This window comes from Dromaius novaehollandiae, chromosome 13 (genome assembly GCF_036370855.1).
Source record: "Dromaius novaehollandiae isolate bDroNov1 chromosome 13, bDroNov1.hap1, whole genome shotgun sequence".
Classification (NCBI taxonomy): domain Eukaryota; kingdom Metazoa; phylum Chordata; class Aves; order Casuariiformes; family Dromaiidae; genus Dromaius; species Dromaius novaehollandiae.
This window is the reverse complement of record NC_088110.1, coordinates 19,594,665-19,615,194: the sequence shown is the minus strand read 5'-3', so window position 1 is coordinate 19,615,194 and position 20,530 is coordinate 19,594,665. Positions and strand designations below refer to the sequence as shown.

Here is a 20,530-nt window from a genome sequence, read left to right as displayed (position 1 = left end):
GAGCAATACGACAGAAGATCCGAGACACGACAAAGAGAGTGAGATAAAAAACATCATATTTATGTGTTCAAGACACAATTTCTTCCTAGAGGATGGGAGGATTCAGGAGAGTTGTTCATTTTTTTTGTTGCAGAAGCAATGTTGTTCCCTAGTCTCGTCATTTCTCTGGTTGTTTATGGTTATGTAATGACTGTGGATCACTGCACCTGATTAATTCCAGAATTTTGGGAACTGTAGCAGATAAGCAAGTAGGCTTTGCAAGTAAGACTAAGGGTCAGAAACAGGCACGTGAAGAATGAGAGGCAAAAAGAACAAACAGTGTGGACAGGTAGTGGCAGCAGACCTGAGGACCTTATGGAGAAAGAAGTAAACAGAGTTGTAGAGAAAAGCAGGAAGCATGTAGTGATAAATGGGACCTGGACGTGAATATGGAAAAGCAATTAGGGGCATAGAGAGGGAATGCTTAGATGTTGGGGAGGAAGAATGAATGAATGAAGGGGAAGGGATGAAGGAAACATGAGATTTTCATATGAGCAAGCAAGGAAGGAAGCACCTGGAGCTGGGGAGGCTGGGGAGAGAGTGGAACAGAGCGTTGATCAGACACTCTGTGCCTTGGTCACCCGGGAAGGATGAGGAACACAAAGCACGTGGCACAATGGATGAGTATGGAATGTGCCACCTATAGAATGGAAAAGTAAAACATAGGGAGCTTATGGGGGGAACAAACACCTGCATTCGGTGCAGTGCACCTACAGAAGCTGCGCTGTCCAGCGCTCTCTTATCTCTGCTCCCTGCTTGGTACGTTGTTTCAGTGACTTCTTTTTGTCCCCGGAACATGATGTGTTTCCATGTCTCTGAACTGTAAGTTCGCCTGTGTAGTTGCTGGTCTAGAAGTTCCTTGTTTCAATTCAAGACAGTCTTTGAAAAAGACTGGAAGTTCTAATTGCAGCCCGGGAGAACCTGAGGCTCAAAGATCAGAGAACGCGTTATGTGCAGAAGGCTTCTGTTTTCACTAGAGATCTGGAAAGTTGACCACTGAATGCGCTTTGGGATGCTCAGAAACCACTGCCTGGTTGCAGTGGTCTTGCTGCAGGTCGGGGCCCATAAATACATCAAAGGCTGTAAACAGTTTAAACAAGTAAACTCCTCCTTCTTAGTTTTCTTCTGACCACATCCAGAATTCCATGTATTAGGTCACGTAATGATGCCTCACTGATGATGTGACAAAGAAGACCCTGATGCTAGGGTTGCCTTCCAATGAGTCACTTTTGAGTGCAGGGCTCTGTAGGCCACATATGCATGGTTGCATTGCAGTCCCTCTACCCGTTTCTTGCTGCAGAGGTGCAATGCCAGACACGCTTCTAGATGATCGCAGCTCAGGCTGATGAGCTGTGTCCCATGCCTGGAGAGAAGCTGCAAGGCTGTGCACCCTCTGAGCTGCAAGCCCCAGAGGCAGCAGATGAGGACAGGGCCAAGCGAATAAACCATTGACGTGATAGGAGATTTGACAGGTGTTTAAACTTTGTTTTTATCTTGTGATCAGAATATGAGATCCATAGCTTAGAGAGCAGAAACACAGTGTATTGAAGATTCTTATTTCATGTTGATACAGATGTATCAGTCTAACCTGATGTAGGACTGTGAAAGCAGAGAGGGGTTCCTGTGTACTAGGACATGCTAACCACTGAAAAAGCAAAAAGTATGTTTTTCCTGTGCTTATTATAGCATATTTTCCGTAGGTTGAGTCCTTTGTTCACAGAAAGCACCGAGAGAGTTAAATGGAAAAAGTAGTGTATTGTTTCCAGAAGTACAATAAAAATATATTTCCAGTGGGCCTGAGTCCGACATTCTTGACAAGTAGAAGTACATTGTGCAAGTACTTCAAGAGTGCTCCGTGAGTCCAGGAATGGAAAAACTGAGTAAAAATGTCACAGTCTGGCCTATACTTCTTTAAATGTTGAATTGATAAGTATACCTGTGTATAAATGTGTGTATATAAACATATACCTATATAGCAATACCTATCTATGCAATATTTAAATGAGTAATATTAAATTTGTGTCTTTTCCTAGAGTGTGAGTGTGCTCTCAAACAAGAGTAATGATTTTCTTCCCTCCCATTCTTTTTGGTTCCACATTTTTAAAGATCCCTCACATTAAGGAAAGTAATCTAGGATCTGTCCTTCAAAGGGTTTTTCCTTTTTCCTCTTTGTTAATATCACTAAATGACATTCAAGCATAGGTAGACTTTTAAAAACAGGTAACTTTTTAAATATTTAAGTAGTACATTTTCATTCTTTTAAAATAATTTTTACTTCTCTGAGAATTTCAAAAGTATCAAACTGAGAATCCAAACTGATCTGCAGTAGTTGTAACCAAGACACCTGAGGATTAACAGACTGAGGTCACTATTCAGAGTGTCTTCGCCTATGTTAGGGACGTGAAATACATATCATGTAACAACTAAACCTAATCTTATGTTATACTAATGTGTTCAAAATATAGATTGTTGTAAAACAAATTCTTTAGTATTCCTGCATAGAATTGTTGGAATGTGCTGCATAGAATTTGAAAGCTCTCAGAAGAAGGATATTTATTTGTAGGAAGTGAAAAACATGGACCAAACTCTCAGCTGGTACAGACTGACTTTGGTGGAGTAAAGCTGATCTGTTTTGGAAGATCTGCCCAATATGTATACAGTGTGGATAATGGAAATATTTGGGGATGTATTATGCAGATTGACTGGTAGACATACTAATGTCTACATGTCATAAACTCTGAATTTCTGTTAAGATAACCTGATATATGTAAGGAAAGTGACATTTTAGTTATGAAAATAAAACTACATTTACATATACATTAAGTAATTTAAATTTAAGAAAAAGAGTGGAGACCCTTCTAGTAAGGTTCTGAAATACAGTGGAAGACTGCTATTTCAACAGAATATGACTAAGCCATGGATTCCCATTTGTGCTGAAATTCATTAAAATGATGAACATTAAAACAAATAAATTATCTACCTTTCAGGAACCACTTTAGAACATGAAGCCATAGCTAATTTGAAAAAAACCGACAAAGGTGTGTTGGAATTTGGAGGAATAATTTGAAATATTAAATACAGAGAAGTGGAATAAAATAAATTGCTGTGAATAGTAGCACTGGAATAAATGTGCTTTTTTTTCTAATAAGGAAAGGTCCAAGGCTCTTCTACTAAATAAATTTGTAGTATTATATTAGAATGCAATCAACACTTAAATATACAACATTTTTGGACCTGATAAATATCTTTATAATCACACACTGCATTTCATAATTTAGAGATCATAGGTAAGCTTGGGTCACCTTATAGCTTCTGCAATCCTAGTGCTTTCCTTTCTTCTGTCATTGGATAACCTGCCAATTAAATATGAGTAATCTAGGCCACTACAGAATACACTTCCCACTGCGCTGAGAAGTAAGAGTTTACTGTCATCAGCTGATGCATTGCACAATGCTCTCCGAACTTCCTTCATGATCTGTGGATAAAGAAAAGTAAACAATTCGACATGCATGCCGTTGCAATATCATTTCCCTAATTTTACAAACCTTATTGATTTTGAGAGACTTAAATTTTGGGCACTATTAATTAATACTTACATAAATTATATATATTTATATAATTTTAATATACTTAGAATGATAACACTGAGAGTTTACAAAATGTTTTGTATTTGGAAGTGCTTTATAGATGTTCACTAATTCAAAAAGTTTTTATAACTTGGCTGTTCTTTTCTTAGTCTGTGGGAAATTCTGGCCACCTGACTGATACTATTTGATTGCAATTTAATAGTTTCAAATAGCACTTTGTGTTTTCATAGTTTAAAAAATATTCATTGTACATTGCTGTATCCTTAGTAACATGGTCATCACAACAATAGCCTATTAACCTCAGTATGTTGTAAGCAAAATCTATAAACCCAGTTTTCAGTTCTTCAGCTACTTTGGTTTAAGATGGCATGAACCAGAGCAAGGTAGGGACAAGAGGACTTCATATACATCAGTATGACAAATATATTATTCATATTTCTGTGGTCAGTGATATGGTTAAAGTCTAGAAAAGTTAGACCAAAAAGCCACGGGAAAGACCTTTTTACTCTGTGATTTACAACCGAATCAAACTATTAATTGCACCATAAATCAAGACTAATCAAAATCCATAGAGAATTGAGCTGCTGGCATTGTAAGAAAATAGCCTACCGTTTGAGTGGAACTGTTTTCCTAATGGTTTTTAAAAAGGAAATGTTATTTCATAAACTTCGGAAAGGTAATTTCTTGTTTGGTCACAATTCAGCGTAGTTGGTAAGCCTGGGCTTACCCTGAGGTGTGTCGGTAGCCTCACTGACTAATTGATTTCAGGAGCTCGTGCTTCTCCTGTTCCCTTCAACGATTTGCTTTTCACTTCAGCAGAGCCATGATTTCCTTTAGTGTGACACTTCCTATGCTTAAACATACTCATGTGCCCAGGCAGTCTTTATACACAGGGGCCTGTTGAGTCAATTTTTTCTCTTTTGCATTGAAAGATTTGCTGTTAGGGTAAATTTTCAAAGATAGCAAAATGTGGTTGGTGGATCAAATACAGTTTCCACATAAGAGAGAAACAAGATTTTTAGCTTGCAATTATTTCTGTTCACCACTTTCTGTTTCCAAAAATTCTTTACATCTCTGAAATGTTTTACATAAGAATCCCCCTAAACAGAGAACAGCAGTTTTGTTTATACCCTTTTAAATCGGTAGGCCTTTATTATAAATTCTGTGGCTTATGAGAACAAGCTTGAACTTGTGTGTTCAAACCATGCAGTGCAATGCTAACTGCCTGCTTTCCATATGTGTTTGCACAGGAATACCTGCCTTCTATTGGCTGCTAAGACCGGGACACGAGAAATCGGCTGGTGAATTTTTAGGAGCTTCCCTTCAACACGTGCACTTCGGAGCGCCTGTAATACCGGGTATGTAACAGTGGGTGGAAGTGAAGTAATTAAAGGCAGCAGAATTTGGAACTGTATTTGAAATTCTTGTGCAGATACAAAAATGTCATCAGCTATTTTATGAGTATTGTTTAGTCTCAGAATCGCAGAAGCTCTCAGCCCTCAGGTGGTAAAAATGTGGGCAAAACTCTGTATTTTGTAAAGGGAAAAATAAAGGGAAAAGAAACCAAACCTCTGTTCAAAGTTAAAAAAAGAAACTGTAGAAGTCAGTAGATGTTAGAACCAAAAAAATATAAATTTTGATTTAATTCTGTGTGAGTACACCATTGTCCTCTTAGTTTACTTTGAACGTTTTAAATGTCCTCAAAATCTGCTCTTTCTAAGGGAAGGTATATAAATAACATTAGAGAGTAGTTAGTCATTTTTATGTACAATGAGGAGTTTTGATTTGTATGCAATGCCTTGATATGATATTACATCCAGTAGGTTTCTCTTCTGTTTCAACTTCTTCCAGTGATACTTGCATACATACCATTTTTTTGATGTTGAAGGACTCCTGTCCTTCAAATACATAATCCATTCCAAACCTGGCATGTTTTCATCACCCCCTTATTAATTTGGATGTCCAAAGTCATCCAAAACTACATATATGTACATATATGGCTTTTGAGGAGAGGTTATGCTACATGGAAAAAGCAGTATTCTGCCATCATCTTTTTTTCAGGTTTTGGAGAGGGTGGTATTAAAGGTGAGTTATTATAAATTGATTTCTCAGATCTCGTTGAAATAGGGAAGGCTTCGACACTATTCTGGATAGCATTTTTAAGCAAGAATGCAAATTTATTTGCACTGTTCCACTGGTTTCTAGTGAAAGAAAATATTATTGGAAACCAGAAAAAAATCATAATTTGGTCTTATCAATACCTAGAAATTTTTTTTTTGACAAATAGCTCTAAGTTTGTTATTATCTTTTTCATCAAAAGGTGCTCAGAAGCTCACGGGAATATACCAATGCCAGCAAAGTCAGGTCCCATTCCCTTGTTCAATGGTATGGTTCCTTTGCCTGTGTAGCCCAAAATTCACGAGGCCACCATGGCCCTCAGCCTAGTTATATCTACCCGGCTGTCCACTCCTCACTTGGCATCATGGCCTTCCTTCCTGATCAGTTGTGTATGGGTGTTTTCCTCCTGGCATTTATACAATTATAGGAAAGCTACTGACAACAAAATAAGACAAAAAGATGATTTGCCTGTTTAGCTCCAAAACTCTGTATTAAACTACAGTATTCTAAATGTAATTTTGGTTCAGAACTTGCTGTTTTCAAGTACAAATTCCATTTAATGCAGTAGTGAGTTCACTTAAAAAAAATAGATATGGTGTGTGCTTTTAGTTAAGTACCTTTGCTAAATTCCATATTCCTTTTTCTCTTCTTCATGGTACTTGAACCTTCCCTCATTTGGTACAATTATGGCATTTGATAAATTAAGTTTTACTTTCTCTAGTGAGACAGATCTAATATTACTATTTGCAGGGGTCCATAGCTTTATTCTCCAGTTCCATGTCTTTTTTTTTTTGTAAGCTATTTTATGGTCAGTCAAATTCAGTCAATTTTCAGTTGTGGGGGTAGTATTTTTATTTGTATTTGACTAAAGTTTCAGAGGAAATTTTCAGCTGATGAAAATCTATCAAATTATAAATTTAGACCAGCTCTAATGCTTCACTTACTGTTTTACTGAAACCCAAATATATAATAAAATTATTGCTCTTTCAAAAGTTGCTTATTTTATAACCTTGTCAAGACAAGAAGGGGGTTAGTTTATTAATAGGACACCTTTTATTGCAAAATAAACATACAATGTTTAAAAACTTCATTAAACTGAGAGCTTAGTTTAATGCCTTTCAAGGGAGGTAGGAGGTTTTAAAAGGCTTTTGGTGCTGTTTGGTTTAGATATTGCTTACATTCTGGGGAAATCAGGAAGTTGGGAATTTATCACCTTAATTATACAAGAATCAGTAGTCTCTTGTTCATATAAATAGAAATACTAGTTTAAAAGATTAACTTCCCTGAACCTCTAAAGATTCACTGTTAATACTCTTAAAGGAAAATATTCTGTAAATATTACAGTAAAAGAAAAACGTAGAACCATTCAGCTGTCCTTAGAACCTCTCCCACAAGTCTTACCTTTTTACATAAATGCACTTTTTGTTACTTATTGACTCTTCATGCAAACAGATTCTGAGTCCTTTTTTATATAAAGCTGTTTGATAAATAAAAGACGTAAGAACCTATATGGCTGTCTACAGGCATAGGTATTGGCCAAAGAAACAATCTGTCTTTGTATGACAGCAGAAATACACATAGCAGTAAACTTGTACCTGCCATGTTTTCTTTGAAGTCAGGAAAAGTTTAAAGCAAGGAAAAGTGAAGGCACGCCGGTGCTTCAAAATACACCTTGTAGAACCTGTAATTCTCATGGCTAGAAATTTGAGGCCTGACTCTGCTGCATGTGAAGTGAACTTGAAGTAGTTACATCAGTCCTTATTGAAAACAGTAGCTGTTTAGGGTATGTTTTGCTTTTAATTCAGTGGAATATTAATTTCTAGCTATATTAACACTGCAAAGTGAAAACAGTGGATGGATCCATTTCATCTCAAGTTTGAACAGAACTTGGATCCTTGAAATGTGCTGAATTAAAGCAGCAACATCATCATTGGAGAAAGAACTTCAGAAGCAGCAAAAGATCGGTGAGAGAAAATGCTCTAATGGAATTTATAATGATGAAATATTTTACATATCTGTTTAAAAAATGAATTTAAAAGGTAGCAAGCCTAAGCCACTGAAATAAACACAAACCTATACTGTTTCATGACACTGGCTTGAAAATTTTATAAGGTCTTGTGAAAGAAAAAAAAAAATTTCTATAGTGACCTGAACATTTTGTTGAAAAAACTCAATTACTATGGTGGCACTAAGCCAACTTCAGTCAGTGCAAATGCTGCTGGCAGGAGCATAGGCACATTTTATGCCAAAATCACTTGCACAAACCCACAGGTGTGATGTGGTTACCAACAACATAGGATGAAGGTACAGGTAGACTTTTCCAAGCTTTTTTTTTGGTATCAATAAGCCTCATGAAAATAAGTTGAGTAGCATGTAAATGATAAATTTATCTCATGCAGGCAAAAAACTTGTTTGACTCAGCTTAGAGATACACACAGAACCCTGTGCCGTAATTCTTAAGTTCTTGGTTACTTTATGTGAATGGGCAAAAATAGCAGATGGCACTGGCTGAACGAAACTATTAAATTTCATCTGAGGATTAGGACAAAAACACAAAGGGAAGCAGAGGTGTTTAGTGGTGAGAGTGATTTGGTATAAGATCAATTTTATAATGATTGTGGGCAGCACACAACTTGTTTTCTTGCCTAACATGGATGGCCCAGAATAACTAGACCACTAATATTTTAACCACACCAAGCAGACCTGCTGTGAGTAAGTTCATCACTTTCTATTTGGCAAATATAATTTACAGAAATTCTAATAAAGCTTGAAATTAGTGTTTCTTTTGACAAAATGAAACATATTCTCTTAAACCTTGTAGGAGTTTCGTGATTGTGTATTCAGTGGTGGTAAAAGGTGTCAAACCTGGAAATAGTGTAAGCTTCCCTGAACTACTCTATCAGTTTTTCTCAACTATGGTTATTGGTAAAAACCTGTAGGGACGAGGCATTCAACATATTTCTCCTTTCAGTCCCTCGAATTTTTACTGAAATTGCCAACAAGGATGTCAGTACTGGAGATGCTGGATTTTGTGGTGCAAATGCTCACGTGCTGCAGCCTGGATTGAGGCCAGAGAAGTAGTTTCATGTTTGCCAATAAGCAGCATTCAGAGGGTAACAGCTTCCAATTGCTCTCAGCCTGGATGAATTTTAAACAGACAATCTAAACGTAGAAAACTCATTACCCTGATCAATTCCTGACCATCCAGATCTTAGTCAGTAATGTAGCTTCCTAAAATACATTTCATAGTTTTTGCATGAGCTTCAGCAAAGATCTAGAAGTAGTCAATGCTGGTGATGCAAGAAGAGGAATATTACAGGTTTATGATTTATTCTTACATAGTGATGGGCTCCTGGCATATTGAGAATTTAAAAAAAATGAATTGGTTTGGCAAACATGAAGAGCTTGAATTAATTCACTGATTAGTGCATTTGAAGACTGCTGATGTTCAGTAGCAGAGACAGCAACACAAAGATATGCCTCTTCAGCATGAACATGGTTAAGCTGTTGATTTCATAATTTTCAGGCCCTTGAGCTTTTCATTTAAATTACCTGTGGCATCAGTTAGTGGTAGTTTCTTTAATATATAAGTAATCTCTTTAGTAATACAGGGATGAAATGAGGTATTTTATGCAACCTAATACATATGAAGGATCTAGTATTAAAAACAGGTGTTTGGTGTTCAATGTTAATTACTAAGATATGGTTTTAAAATATTAAATAATTTAAAGCCTAGGAGTGATAAGTGTATGTACCAACAGTTTTAACTGTTTGGTATCATTGTGTGTATCAGTGTCCACGGGCACATGTGCATTTGGGAGGGGGAGTCAAATTTAGGGCCCATCATAACTGGCAATGGTTTTATCTGAAGCTAATTACAGGAAATTCATTCCAAAGTTACTCAATTTCTTAATGAATAGAAGAATTCCTGAAAGCTACAGTCTGCCTTTCCTTCAAACTGGTATTTCATAGACTCTAGTCTTGAAGGTTGTGTAGTGACTGCATAAGCCAGAGCTGCACTGGAGTCCTGGGAAGGTAGAGGAGGTCAGAGATCTGCGACACTGTTGGCAGCTCCTGGAGGGACTCGGTCTGCAGAGTGCTCAGGCAGGCAAAATTGGTGATGGGAGGCAGCCCCTTGGCTTCCTCTCCGATATACAGTAACTCCTTTCCATCAGTGCATGGAACAGGGCTCAAGTATATTGTCTGTGTCCTGATGCAGACATTTACACCTCTCCTGTTCTGACATGAAAAAGGTATACCATGACCTTGCTACCCACTGAGCAGGGATCGCAGGGAATGGAAGGAAGGGCTTCTGAGCCCTTTCTCTTACTGATATGTACTTGAATAGTATGAGCTACAGGTGCAAGCCTGACCCTGAGTATATAATGTCTGGAACAAGGGAATTCATTAATATCATGTATATGTTGTACATTCTTAAGCAATTCAGCTGAGAATAGAGCCCTTAATTTGTAAAGATTGCATAAATAAGTCATTTTAGAAAATAAACAATTGGGTATCAAGATATACTTTTTGAATGATTATCTCAGGACACAGGTTGAAATACTTCTATCTGCAACAACTGGAGCACCATTAAACTAATATCATGAAAGAGACCAGATTTCTGCTAAGGATGGTAACTAGCAATAACTTCAGCATGTGAACAACTGCTTCTTACAGCTCCATCCTGGAAATAAAAGCTATGTCATTCCTTTCTTTATGCTTAATTTTCAGTTTCAGAGATGTATATGAAAAATTAATTTCCATTGCGTTCTTTTTGATAGGACTCCAAGCGTGGAAAAGTCAGATATATCTGAACTCCGTGCTTTCTTTTTTAAGATAATTGATTAGGACGAAAATACACAAAATACTGCTTAAGTGCAGTGCTTACAACATCCCCACATGTTAGGATGGCTTTCTTTGGCTTTTATGGCTACATGCTTACCTCTGGGGTCAGTGCATTGTTATCTGAAGTCTGACTGGACAGCAAAATATGTGTGAAACCATCTTCTTTCCGGACTACAATGTCCCTGAACCGGCAGTTACTTTCATTTTGACGCACGCTGTATCTTAGTCTCTTATCGAAGACATAATCTTTCTCCCCATCTAGTTTCCTTTTCACAGTGCTGTGTAGGTTCAAGCTTCCATTGGCCAGAGAAGAACCTGCCAGATGGAGATAATCAAAGCATAATTATGTCTATACCTTCAAAGAAATGGAGTGATATTATTAGCTTAAATATACCTCAATATTTACTATAGCCTCTGTTTCATAAATTATCAAAAATATGCCTGGCTAGTCAAATGTGGTCTCAAGCCATTCTCATTACTCTATAGAGCCTTTATATTCCAACATGCAGTATTTTTTGTTCTCCGATCAGACAACCACTAGATCAAGTGAACTGTAGCATGTAGGACTGGTACTCTTAATGTGACGCAGTTCTGCTTTGAAGATGAAAGCAGTTGTATCATGGTGTCTAATAAGAATTTAGGGTGATCCTTGAATTCACAGGAGAATTCTAAAGCAGCTTTGTAAAAGCTTGACAAGTATAGTCCAAATCCGTCTTTCAGAGTTACATTTTCTTCCTTTTATGATGACCAAAAGCCATTATCAGTTTCAAATTTTAATGCAGGTTGTTTCCTGTTGCACATCTCTATATGACAGTAAGCTAGGGGAGTTCTTACTAAGCTGAGAGCTGCCACAACCAACATTCTCTTCCTTTTACCGCATCTGGTTATCCTTAAAAGTAGTAGTTGTTCTGATTCTAAACTTCTGCTCATTACATTTTACAATAACAATAGTTGCTGACTTGTGAGTAACAGATACAGTATTAATACTGGCCTTTGTGCATAAAAAGTATTAATGCTTGATGCCTTCTTGGAGGATACTCAGCAGTAGAAAAAAGAAGGATCAATGACCAAAGATATGGTTCCTCCTTAAAAGCGAAAGTAATAATATGTCAAATTTAAAAAGCAGTCTATTCTGACTTACACTTTGTATTAACTGTAAACTCTTACTTTGCTCATCTTTACAATTCCTTTGTAATAGGCAATGTGTTATGATTGCTAACAGTGCTGAGCTGGAATCTTGAAAATACCTTTACAATACTTGCTATGCAGTACTCCTTTTCTAATTACAGATGTTCCACGCTTTTGCCATTAGAAGTAAAGCATCGGTTATTCAGGAGCAGAGATTAAAGTCACCCTGTTCATTGAAATAATGTCCAAATCTGTTTTGTGTTTGTAAAGATATGAGCGCGTAATATTCCACATTTAAGAAAGGATGAAATAGCTGAGAAATCTTACAGGGAGATGACATGAATATTAGAACATAGATTTAAATTTTACAGCTTAACTGACCACCACCCAGTTAAAAATGCTCTGTTAGAGTAGATTTGAATGGTAGAAGCTTACCAGATTACTCTCTAAACCAAAACCAGTTATCTTTGTTTCATAGAATGGATATTTAAATTTACTTGGTGTTTATGTAGGTAGCTGAACTGTCTGGTTAGTTCTCAACTGACTGTGGCCTGGGGAATTGTTCACAGTAAGTGAAATGCCTGTGTATATGCTGCAGTTACGCTATATGATGTTAAAAATACATACGGAGTGCTTGATAGTATTTAACTGATATATCATTTGGCCTCATCATGTAATGTGTGTGCATGTGTGTACACATATATCTACAGATAGAAACACATTTGCTGAAAAGTCTGCTATTTCAGTCACTTGATAAAACTCTTTTCATAGTTAAAGATCCGATCTAGAATATTACCTCTCTTATAATAAATTGGGCATTTAACTGGTGCCAAAGAATGAAAACACTGACAAATTGTGTTAGTTCATCGATTTGAAAAAAGTATTTGCAGCCAACAGAATTTGAAATTTGTTTTCTTGACAAAAATTGTCTACAAGTGTAGAAATCACCAAATGCTTGACATTTACAAATTACTGTTTATTTTCTTATGGTAAATTTCTTCTTTTTTATAAGCTTTTGTTACTGCATGTATTTTCATATATATTCTTATAAACAGAAATCAACTTGTGAAATTACTAATGCAAAATTAATAGGATTGGGAATAATATACTAAAACAAATTCATTATTAGATTTACTCAGTCCTTTCTGTGTTGCTTGACCACTAAAGATATGAAGAGGTAAGTCCCCTCAAAAAGTCTAAAGAACTTACAAAATCAGGTGCACAAATAAATGGAAGATGTGTCAGGCTGACTGTATTGGTAATCTACCTAGTGTTGAAGATTAAGCCACATCCATTTTACATACAGACGGTAATACAGTGGTAGAAGACTAATTCTCACAGATAATCCAGATCAACCAAAAGCCTCATATTCATAATTTTATTTTAGTTGTTTGTTGCATTCTTTTTTGTTCAAGTAATGTATTAGTTTGTAAGTAAAATATATGTCAAAAGGGACTGCAGATCTTATCATAGCATTTTAACTGTCTGCCCACCAGCTGACAAAAACGTAACCAGGGGAAAGGTGTGTATTAAATATGAGAGAAACATAAATGGAAAAACATGATTTCCAAGAATGGATGATTAACAGAACAGCATCTAGTGAGTAAATTGTTGTTTTGTGTACTCAGTAGGTCCCTGTAATCTTGTGTAATCCGATAAACTGGAGAAAATGATCATCAAAATCCAAAGATAACACTCAAGTGAAACCAGGCTAATTTAGCGAGTCTTTTGTGTGGATGTGATGGAGCTACTGCTGCTTTGCTCTGGAGCCACTAAAGCATCCACATGGTCTTTGCATGAGGGTTCATAGTTAGCACCTGCTTAATGCACACAAGGGGAACAGTACCTTAATATGTCCAGATGAAAAATGACTGTGACATAGGAAAAAAGAGGCATCCACAAAACAATCTATAATGCATGTGAAGTAGATTAAGGATGTCACAAATGAGAAAATACTCCTTCCTCTAGTGGGAGTTTAATTTAATTATTACCTAGTATGACTCTGCAGTAGAACTTGTGAAGGTATCTAAAAACACACTGATATTTAAAGGAAGTTTTAATATTTTTTAAGGGAACTTAAGATATTCCAAGACCAGTAGTCCATCTAGTACTTCTCCAAGAATGGTGAAAAGAGATGTTATTTAAGGAGAAAATCCAAGCTTGGCCACTTTCTGCAGTCCTTTCCCCTAGTATCATGCATAAGTCTTGTATAGGGACATTGGAGGATTTATCTTCCTTATTTCTTTTAGTGTTTGCTCATGGACCTTTTCATGGATTTCTCTAATCCCTTTTTGAGCCTGTTGATACTATCTCGTCTCCACAGCATCCTGTGGTATGAGTTTGAGAAGTTTAGTAGCCACTACACAGAGAAGAATTTTCTTTCATCTGTGCTTTTATTTGTTGTGCTCTTTTCAGTGAGTGGCCCCTAGTTTTGCTGTTGAGGGATTTAGTAAACAACAGTTCTGCATTTACTTTATCTGAGGCCTTGATGATTTTGTAAACTTTGAGCACATCCCCCCCTTGTCTCCTCTTCTCCAAACTGAAGTGTCTTTCAGTCTTTTTCCTCTTGTAATCCCCTTCATCATTTCAGTTGCCTGTCCCTGTACCTTCCCTAATACTCCACTATTTCCTTCAAATGGGGCAAAATGCAATGGTGTTATTGTTGCTGCTGTTGATACTATAAAGTGCGTAGAGATTCCAGACTGAGTCTGGGGCTGCATGATGCTAGGCCTTGCAGAAGACACACGAGCAATTTACAGTCTAGAAAGATGAGACAAATAGAGAGTAGGAGAGAAAAGAGAGAAAATAACACGAGCCTCAGATCACTCAACATTTTAGAAGGCTCAGATCTCCTCATCTCCTTCCAGTTTTCCTGTCTCCTAGGAGAGACGATACCTCAGGGCACCATTATTTTCAGACGTATCTTTTCTTAGAGTTTTGCCACAGTTCCACAGCCAGTTTACTGGAGCAGCCTCCATGCCGCCACCCTACTTGGTGATCTGTTTGCTGACACTAGTGCTCGGGTGGCCACACCGGGAACTGGCTGGCTGGAAACTCACCCTGCAAAGCCCTGGTTAATTTTCAAACAGATCAGGTCCCTGCTCCGGTTCACCTTGTAGCCTCAAGAGCACTAAAACCAGTGCAGAGGAGGGATGGGAATAATGATGAGCATGTTGTGGGAAGAAGGGCTGGACCATTGCTTTTGTTAGCAGCATGCTTTTATACTGAAAGAAAAGGATCATGGAGCTACGGCTTAAATTATTCTAGGTGAAACAAACCACGGTCCTTTATTCTCTCTGGTAAAACAGCTTGGCATTCCCCAGTCCTCCCAACAGCCCTTCTCTCTCTCCTTTCTGTCTGTCTTGTGGGTAATGGTTAATACTGTACATATTTAAAAGCAGTGTGCTGTTGATAATTTACTAATAATTTTTTACTTCTCCAGCTAAGGGAGCATCTGTAAGATATCTAAAAGCAATGAGTTTCTATCCAAACTGAGAAAGCAAGCATTTTTGGTTGTATTTTACTGCCCGTATTGCTGCCGATTAAATAAAACAAGCTAGAAAAACAAGAGGGAGCAGTAACTAAGTTCATAGAGAATATTTAAATTAAGGGCACCATGAGACTACAAAGGTTTTTGTAATGGAGAAAGACAGTGGTTAGTGATACGTGACAAGCAAAAATTCTTCAGCAGATGGTACAGAAATAGAGCAAGGCAGAAAAGGAAAGGGAAAAATTAAAAGGGGATGTTTTTGATGCTGTCAAGAAACTTGACAAAACACTCACTTACAATTACAGTATCATGAGAGAAGTAGCAATGTGATAACAGAAGACACCAAATGGCATCAGAAGGAACGCTATTGTTAGCTCCTGGGAGCCTCAGTGGATGTTCTGACGCAGAGGTTTTCCACATTTCCCGGTTTGCAGACCCTTAAATAACTGTCAGTAAAGATGCCTCTATACGCTCCTTGGGAAGGGAAGTGTAGATGGTAGAGAAGAGGTCTTGCTAAGACAGGTCTGTCCCAACTTTACCACGTCAAAGTTCCAGGCCTCTGCCAGGCTGCGTTTATAATTTTGTATATACATCAGCAGGTATACACTAGTTTTTTGGGGGTAAATGGCTTACTGGTGAAAGTTTTATCTGTGGGTTCAGCAGGAAATGCTTTACCAAGTGGAAGCATATACAAAACCAAGCACAGACTGGTGGAAGTCAGTTCAAGGAGCCATCAAAAACTGGCTTCCAGATAGGTATTATTTATTTCAACAGAGCTGCCAGGGTGTGGGGCATACTACAGAAAAATAAAATAGGTATTTTTGATTAGTTACAGATCTACTCAGTATGCAGGTTAGTAATTACATTGCTTGGTTCAATACACTGGTAGTTAAACATTATTATAATATACAAGACTGCTGCTTCAGATTGAAAGGTTATGGAGGCCTTCATCTGTAGGCCAACACTGGCAGCAGAGCTGGGCCTAAAGCTGGGTTTTTAAATGTAGGGAATTTTTGAGTTTTCAAAATCTAGGCTTTGCTTCTGCAAGACTGACTTAAAATTTGTATATACATTTTCTGTGCACCCCTATACTTAGCTGTGAAATGAAGCTGCTTTTGGGCTTCACATAGCAAGCTCAAAACTGGCACAAATGCCTGCTCCAGGGGCTGCATGGGGCTGCCCCAGAGGCACAGATGCTGGGAGCTAAACCCAGGTCCTCCAGGCTCTGTCTTTGTTCCCCGCATAGCGCCTGGGAGCCGTGCGAGCGGTGGTGGGGCATGCCGGGCTTTTGGATTGCAGACTCCGTGGCAGACAGCCCGAAACCTCTGGCATAGCTGGCTGCCTCAAAGCTGAACAGGGGAGTCCTGCCAAACAGGCTGCCACAGAGCTCCAGAGCTCCATGTCTCAGGGGACAAAGCCTTGGGACCTTGGCTCAGATTTGGAGAAAGTTTTGAAACCCAAGATGTTTGGAACAAAACTTCTGTTATTCAACAAATTGGCATTTTTCTCTGAAACTTTATTCGTTTGTAATTTGTAAAATTCTAGACCAGTTTTAGCATGACATCTATCCTGTTTCAAAGGAGTGTGTGATCCTAAGTGGACATACGGCAGAATCACACTGGCATCTTCTGTGTCACTTCCCTGCGAGTGTGAATGCCGAGGGAGTTCAGTAAATTCACTATTGGGATTGGCGAACAGTGATGCCTGTTTCTTTGATTTGACAGTAGTCCCTTCAAATGACACAAAACACTGTATCAGGAAATGTGACTTCTCTTAAGCCTATAAGATGATATGCAGAAAAAAGCTAGTATTTTTATTTTGCCCCCTTCTCACTAGTTTGTTTCCTCTTATTTTGGAAGCTTCATCTGTCCTCTTTATAGTTTTTTTCCACTACGGATGTGTTGGGTATCACAAAGCAAGACTGAAGGGACTGCTGACCTTGGGCATGCTGCTGAGCATGGGTTTTTCAGGGGGGAACCGTGTAGCCATTCAAAGATCCCTTCCTTTTGCCTACGGGGAGGCCACAGTGCGAGGGCGGAAGGAGTGCAAAGTACAGAGCAGTAGTGAAGGACTTGAAGAATGGAAAACCATCATAAATAAATGCTTCAAAGGAGTTGAATTCATCGATTGTTAGGCCAGAAGCCCTCTGTCCATGGCAGAACACCTGGCTGCTTAGGCAAAGCGGCCTTCTCCTGAAATAGAGCGCTCTCACAGGGGTTACTCAAACAAGGGCTGGTAGGTACCATTCCTTAGTTCCTGTGGGGACAAATGAAAGGCTCATTTGACCTTACAGTTCTTTGTAGCCCTTTTTGTTTTTCATTAAGAGAAGACTTTAAAATATGGCAGTAAATGCATTTAAAAAGATGCATTTTGTATTGGAATCTACCTGAAGAATAACGTAAATGATTAAAAAAATTCATTAGAATAAGAAAGCAAACAAAAATAACTTTATACATGTCTGCAATTAGATATGCAAGTCTTTTTAAAGAAGCAACTAAGTTTTTAAACAGATTCATGTGGGCACAAAGTAGCCAAAATACAGAACTCTGCAGTCCCAATTTGAAGTGTAGAGTAGCATCATTGACATCATCTGGGCTACTTATGTATTCAAAGCTGACTTTTGCTGACTTTTGCTGATTTTTGAGTCTTTATTACAGTATTTGATGCCTGAATTGAAAGGTCCTTATCTCACAGCAGTTTATGTAACTGGTAAGACGAGACAAAGACAGTTTTGCTTCCCAAATCAAGTAGTATCTTTTAAGTCTCCTGTACAATGGAAAATGGGAAGCTGGGTGATATAATTTATGTTGACTTTTGAGAAGTTTTTGGCAGGGCAATTCACAAGAAGCTGTTAAGGAAATGAGTGCTATCATGGGCTACAGAAAGTGGCTAATAAAAATAAATAATAGGAACAAATGGTTACTTTTCATCATGTCAAATGATTAGTAGTTGGCTGCCCCAAGGACCTGCACAAGGATTAGTTTATTTAATGTATGTATTAATGAACTGGGAAGAGAAGTGAGAAGTGCGATAGGAAAATTTGAAGAGAATACAAGATAAGTAGAATGAAAGCTAGGAAAGATTTTGAATATCTCCACTGAGTCATAACAAAAAGGTGAATTGGTAACGGTAAAGCAGATTAAATGCATAACGAAAAGAATCATATATATAGCTGTGTTCTAAATTAACTTTTACCAGTGAGGAAAAATAACTAAGAGCAACTCTGTATGCAACAGCAGAAATAATAATACGCAAAAGATTGTATCACCATTGTATCAGTAAGTGGTAGGAATTCATTTGGAACAGTTCATGCTGTCTTTAAAAGTTATTAAAAAAAGAAAAAACAAAAGAAAAAACAAAAGCCCAAGAGAATACTGAAAACAATCAGGAATCTGGAAAGACTTCCACATGGAAGGAAGACTGAAAAGGTTGGGGCTGCCTACAGATTGACCAGGACATCTCCCCCTTCATCCTTTTATATAAGGAAGAGACCTTAACTGATGACAGTAAAGTCAGAAAAAAAAATCAACAAAAGAACTGATCAAATAAACCATGCAACACATTGTTAAGTCCTGGAAATTACTGCCACAAAGCATCGTTGAGGCTGTAAGATTAGTAGGATAAAAAAAAAAAAAAATAAAAGGATTGGACTCCTATAGATAATGAGAAGCTACGTAGTTGCACTAAACTGCATTGAATTTTACAGGGAACGTAAACCTTTGTTCACTGGGAAAGAAGCCAGTCAGTAACTGCGGGGATTAGAAAGAAATTTCTCCTGTAAGCAAGTTGTGTTGTTCACTGCGAAGCTTTTTAGAGCTTCCAATAAAGCATGTCTTGCCACTTCGGATGTATCCAGTCGCTGTCAGAGATGAGGACCTGGAACGTCTGAGTAATGGATATGGCTAGTGTTAATACAGAAGAATTTGAATGTTACTCAGACAAACATACTAGGATCCTTTAGCAAGAGTGGTACTAATTCTGTTTCTAAAATAGTTCTGATCTTTCTAGACCATTGGGTCTGTGCACACATAACTGAGAAGTGGTTTGTTACTTGGTGATACCCAGAAACAAAGTTCAATACTGTACCTACCTCAGGTGTCATTCCTACTCCATGCCTTGTCATCATTTCCCCACAAGAACTTTATATTGCAAAGGCATGTACCAAAGCCCACATTGCTTCGTGTCACTCAGTGGGAAATGGAGAAGCCAACTGGTAGAAAAATGGTGTAATTTATGGGGAAAGAATGTGAAACTTTTAATGTGCTTCTCACCATATTACTTGTGTAGCATGACAGTGGTGTTTCCATAAGTGGGCTCTTTGTTTGCAGTTGCTGCAGTTAACACCCCCCACCGAAAAAAAGACTGTAGTTGTTTAAATCACATACCAATTCCATTCACAACAGGCGAATCGTTACTGACTTCCAAAACGCTTGGCAAATTGTGTTCTCCTTCATGATCATTTAAATCCATGTTTTGCTGTTGTGAGCCATTCCCAAAATGCCTAGAATCTTTTTCGTGACTGCCATCTCCATTCTGCAGCCCATTATGTGGCTTTTTCAGTGGCATGATCTGTAAACCGCTGGGGGTAGTTCGGTAAGTCACAGTTTTAGCAGCCCTGTCACTTGCAGATGCTGGCTTTGCTGTGTATCCTCTTTTCTGTTTTTGAAGAGATGGATTAATTCTCTTTCTTTTATGTGTTGACCCTTTAGACTTCCCAGATTCAGAAGGTCTGTGTGATATTTTCTCAACAGATGACCCTCGACTTTCCCGTAAAAATTTTGGAGTGCCAGCCTGCTTCCCATGTCTTGATCGCTTTTCTCTAGTAACATGTAGTCCATTGAACTCATCAATAAATTCCTCACAATGCAGGAGATGATGCTCAGGCTCCCAGGTGTCCTCGTTGCTTCCATAGCCTTTCCATCTGATGAGATATTCCCATTTGCCCTTCTTGTTCTTCCTTTTGTCCACAATCCTCTCAACCTAACAGAGAAAAAAAATCATATTAGAAAGAAAAATTGTTTTGTCATTTACAGCTACAAAGGCTTCTTTGACAATGTAAAGGTGCCTTAGTGGTCATGAGATGCAGCTCCTAAAATGCAGTGCCTAAAGTATGAAATGACTGTGACACTGAAAGCCTACCCAGACTGGGCAAAATTTAGCACTCTGGTTTACAGATTAAAACCTACTGTGATTTTGTAGGATGCAGTCCAACATTATATTCTCATTGGATCTATATAGACCATGCTGACTGCTGATGGGAGCCTAATTGGCGTCTGTATAAACTGCTTGACACAATGCTTAGAAATCGCAGTTACATGTTTCT

At 37.9% G+C, this 20,530-nt stretch overlaps 1 protein-coding gene across 1 annotated transcript in view; it reads right to left on the bottom strand.

The window, feature by feature from the left end:
* Positions 1-20,530, bottom strand: part of CDYL2 (chromodomain Y like 2) — a 62,409-nt gene that overhangs the window by 9,303 nt on the left and 32,576 nt on the right. Inside the window, exons 2-4 of the mRNA XM_064519740.1 lie at positions 19,593-20,187; positions 10,687-10,904; positions 3,342-3,514 (exon numbers count right to left, since the gene is read on the bottom strand). Of these exons, the coding sequence (XP_064375810.1) occupies positions 3,342-3,514; positions 10,687-10,904; positions 19,593-20,187 (986 nt within the window). The remainder of the gene's footprint in view (positions 1-3,341; positions 3,515-10,686; positions 10,905-19,592; positions 20,188-20,530) is intronic.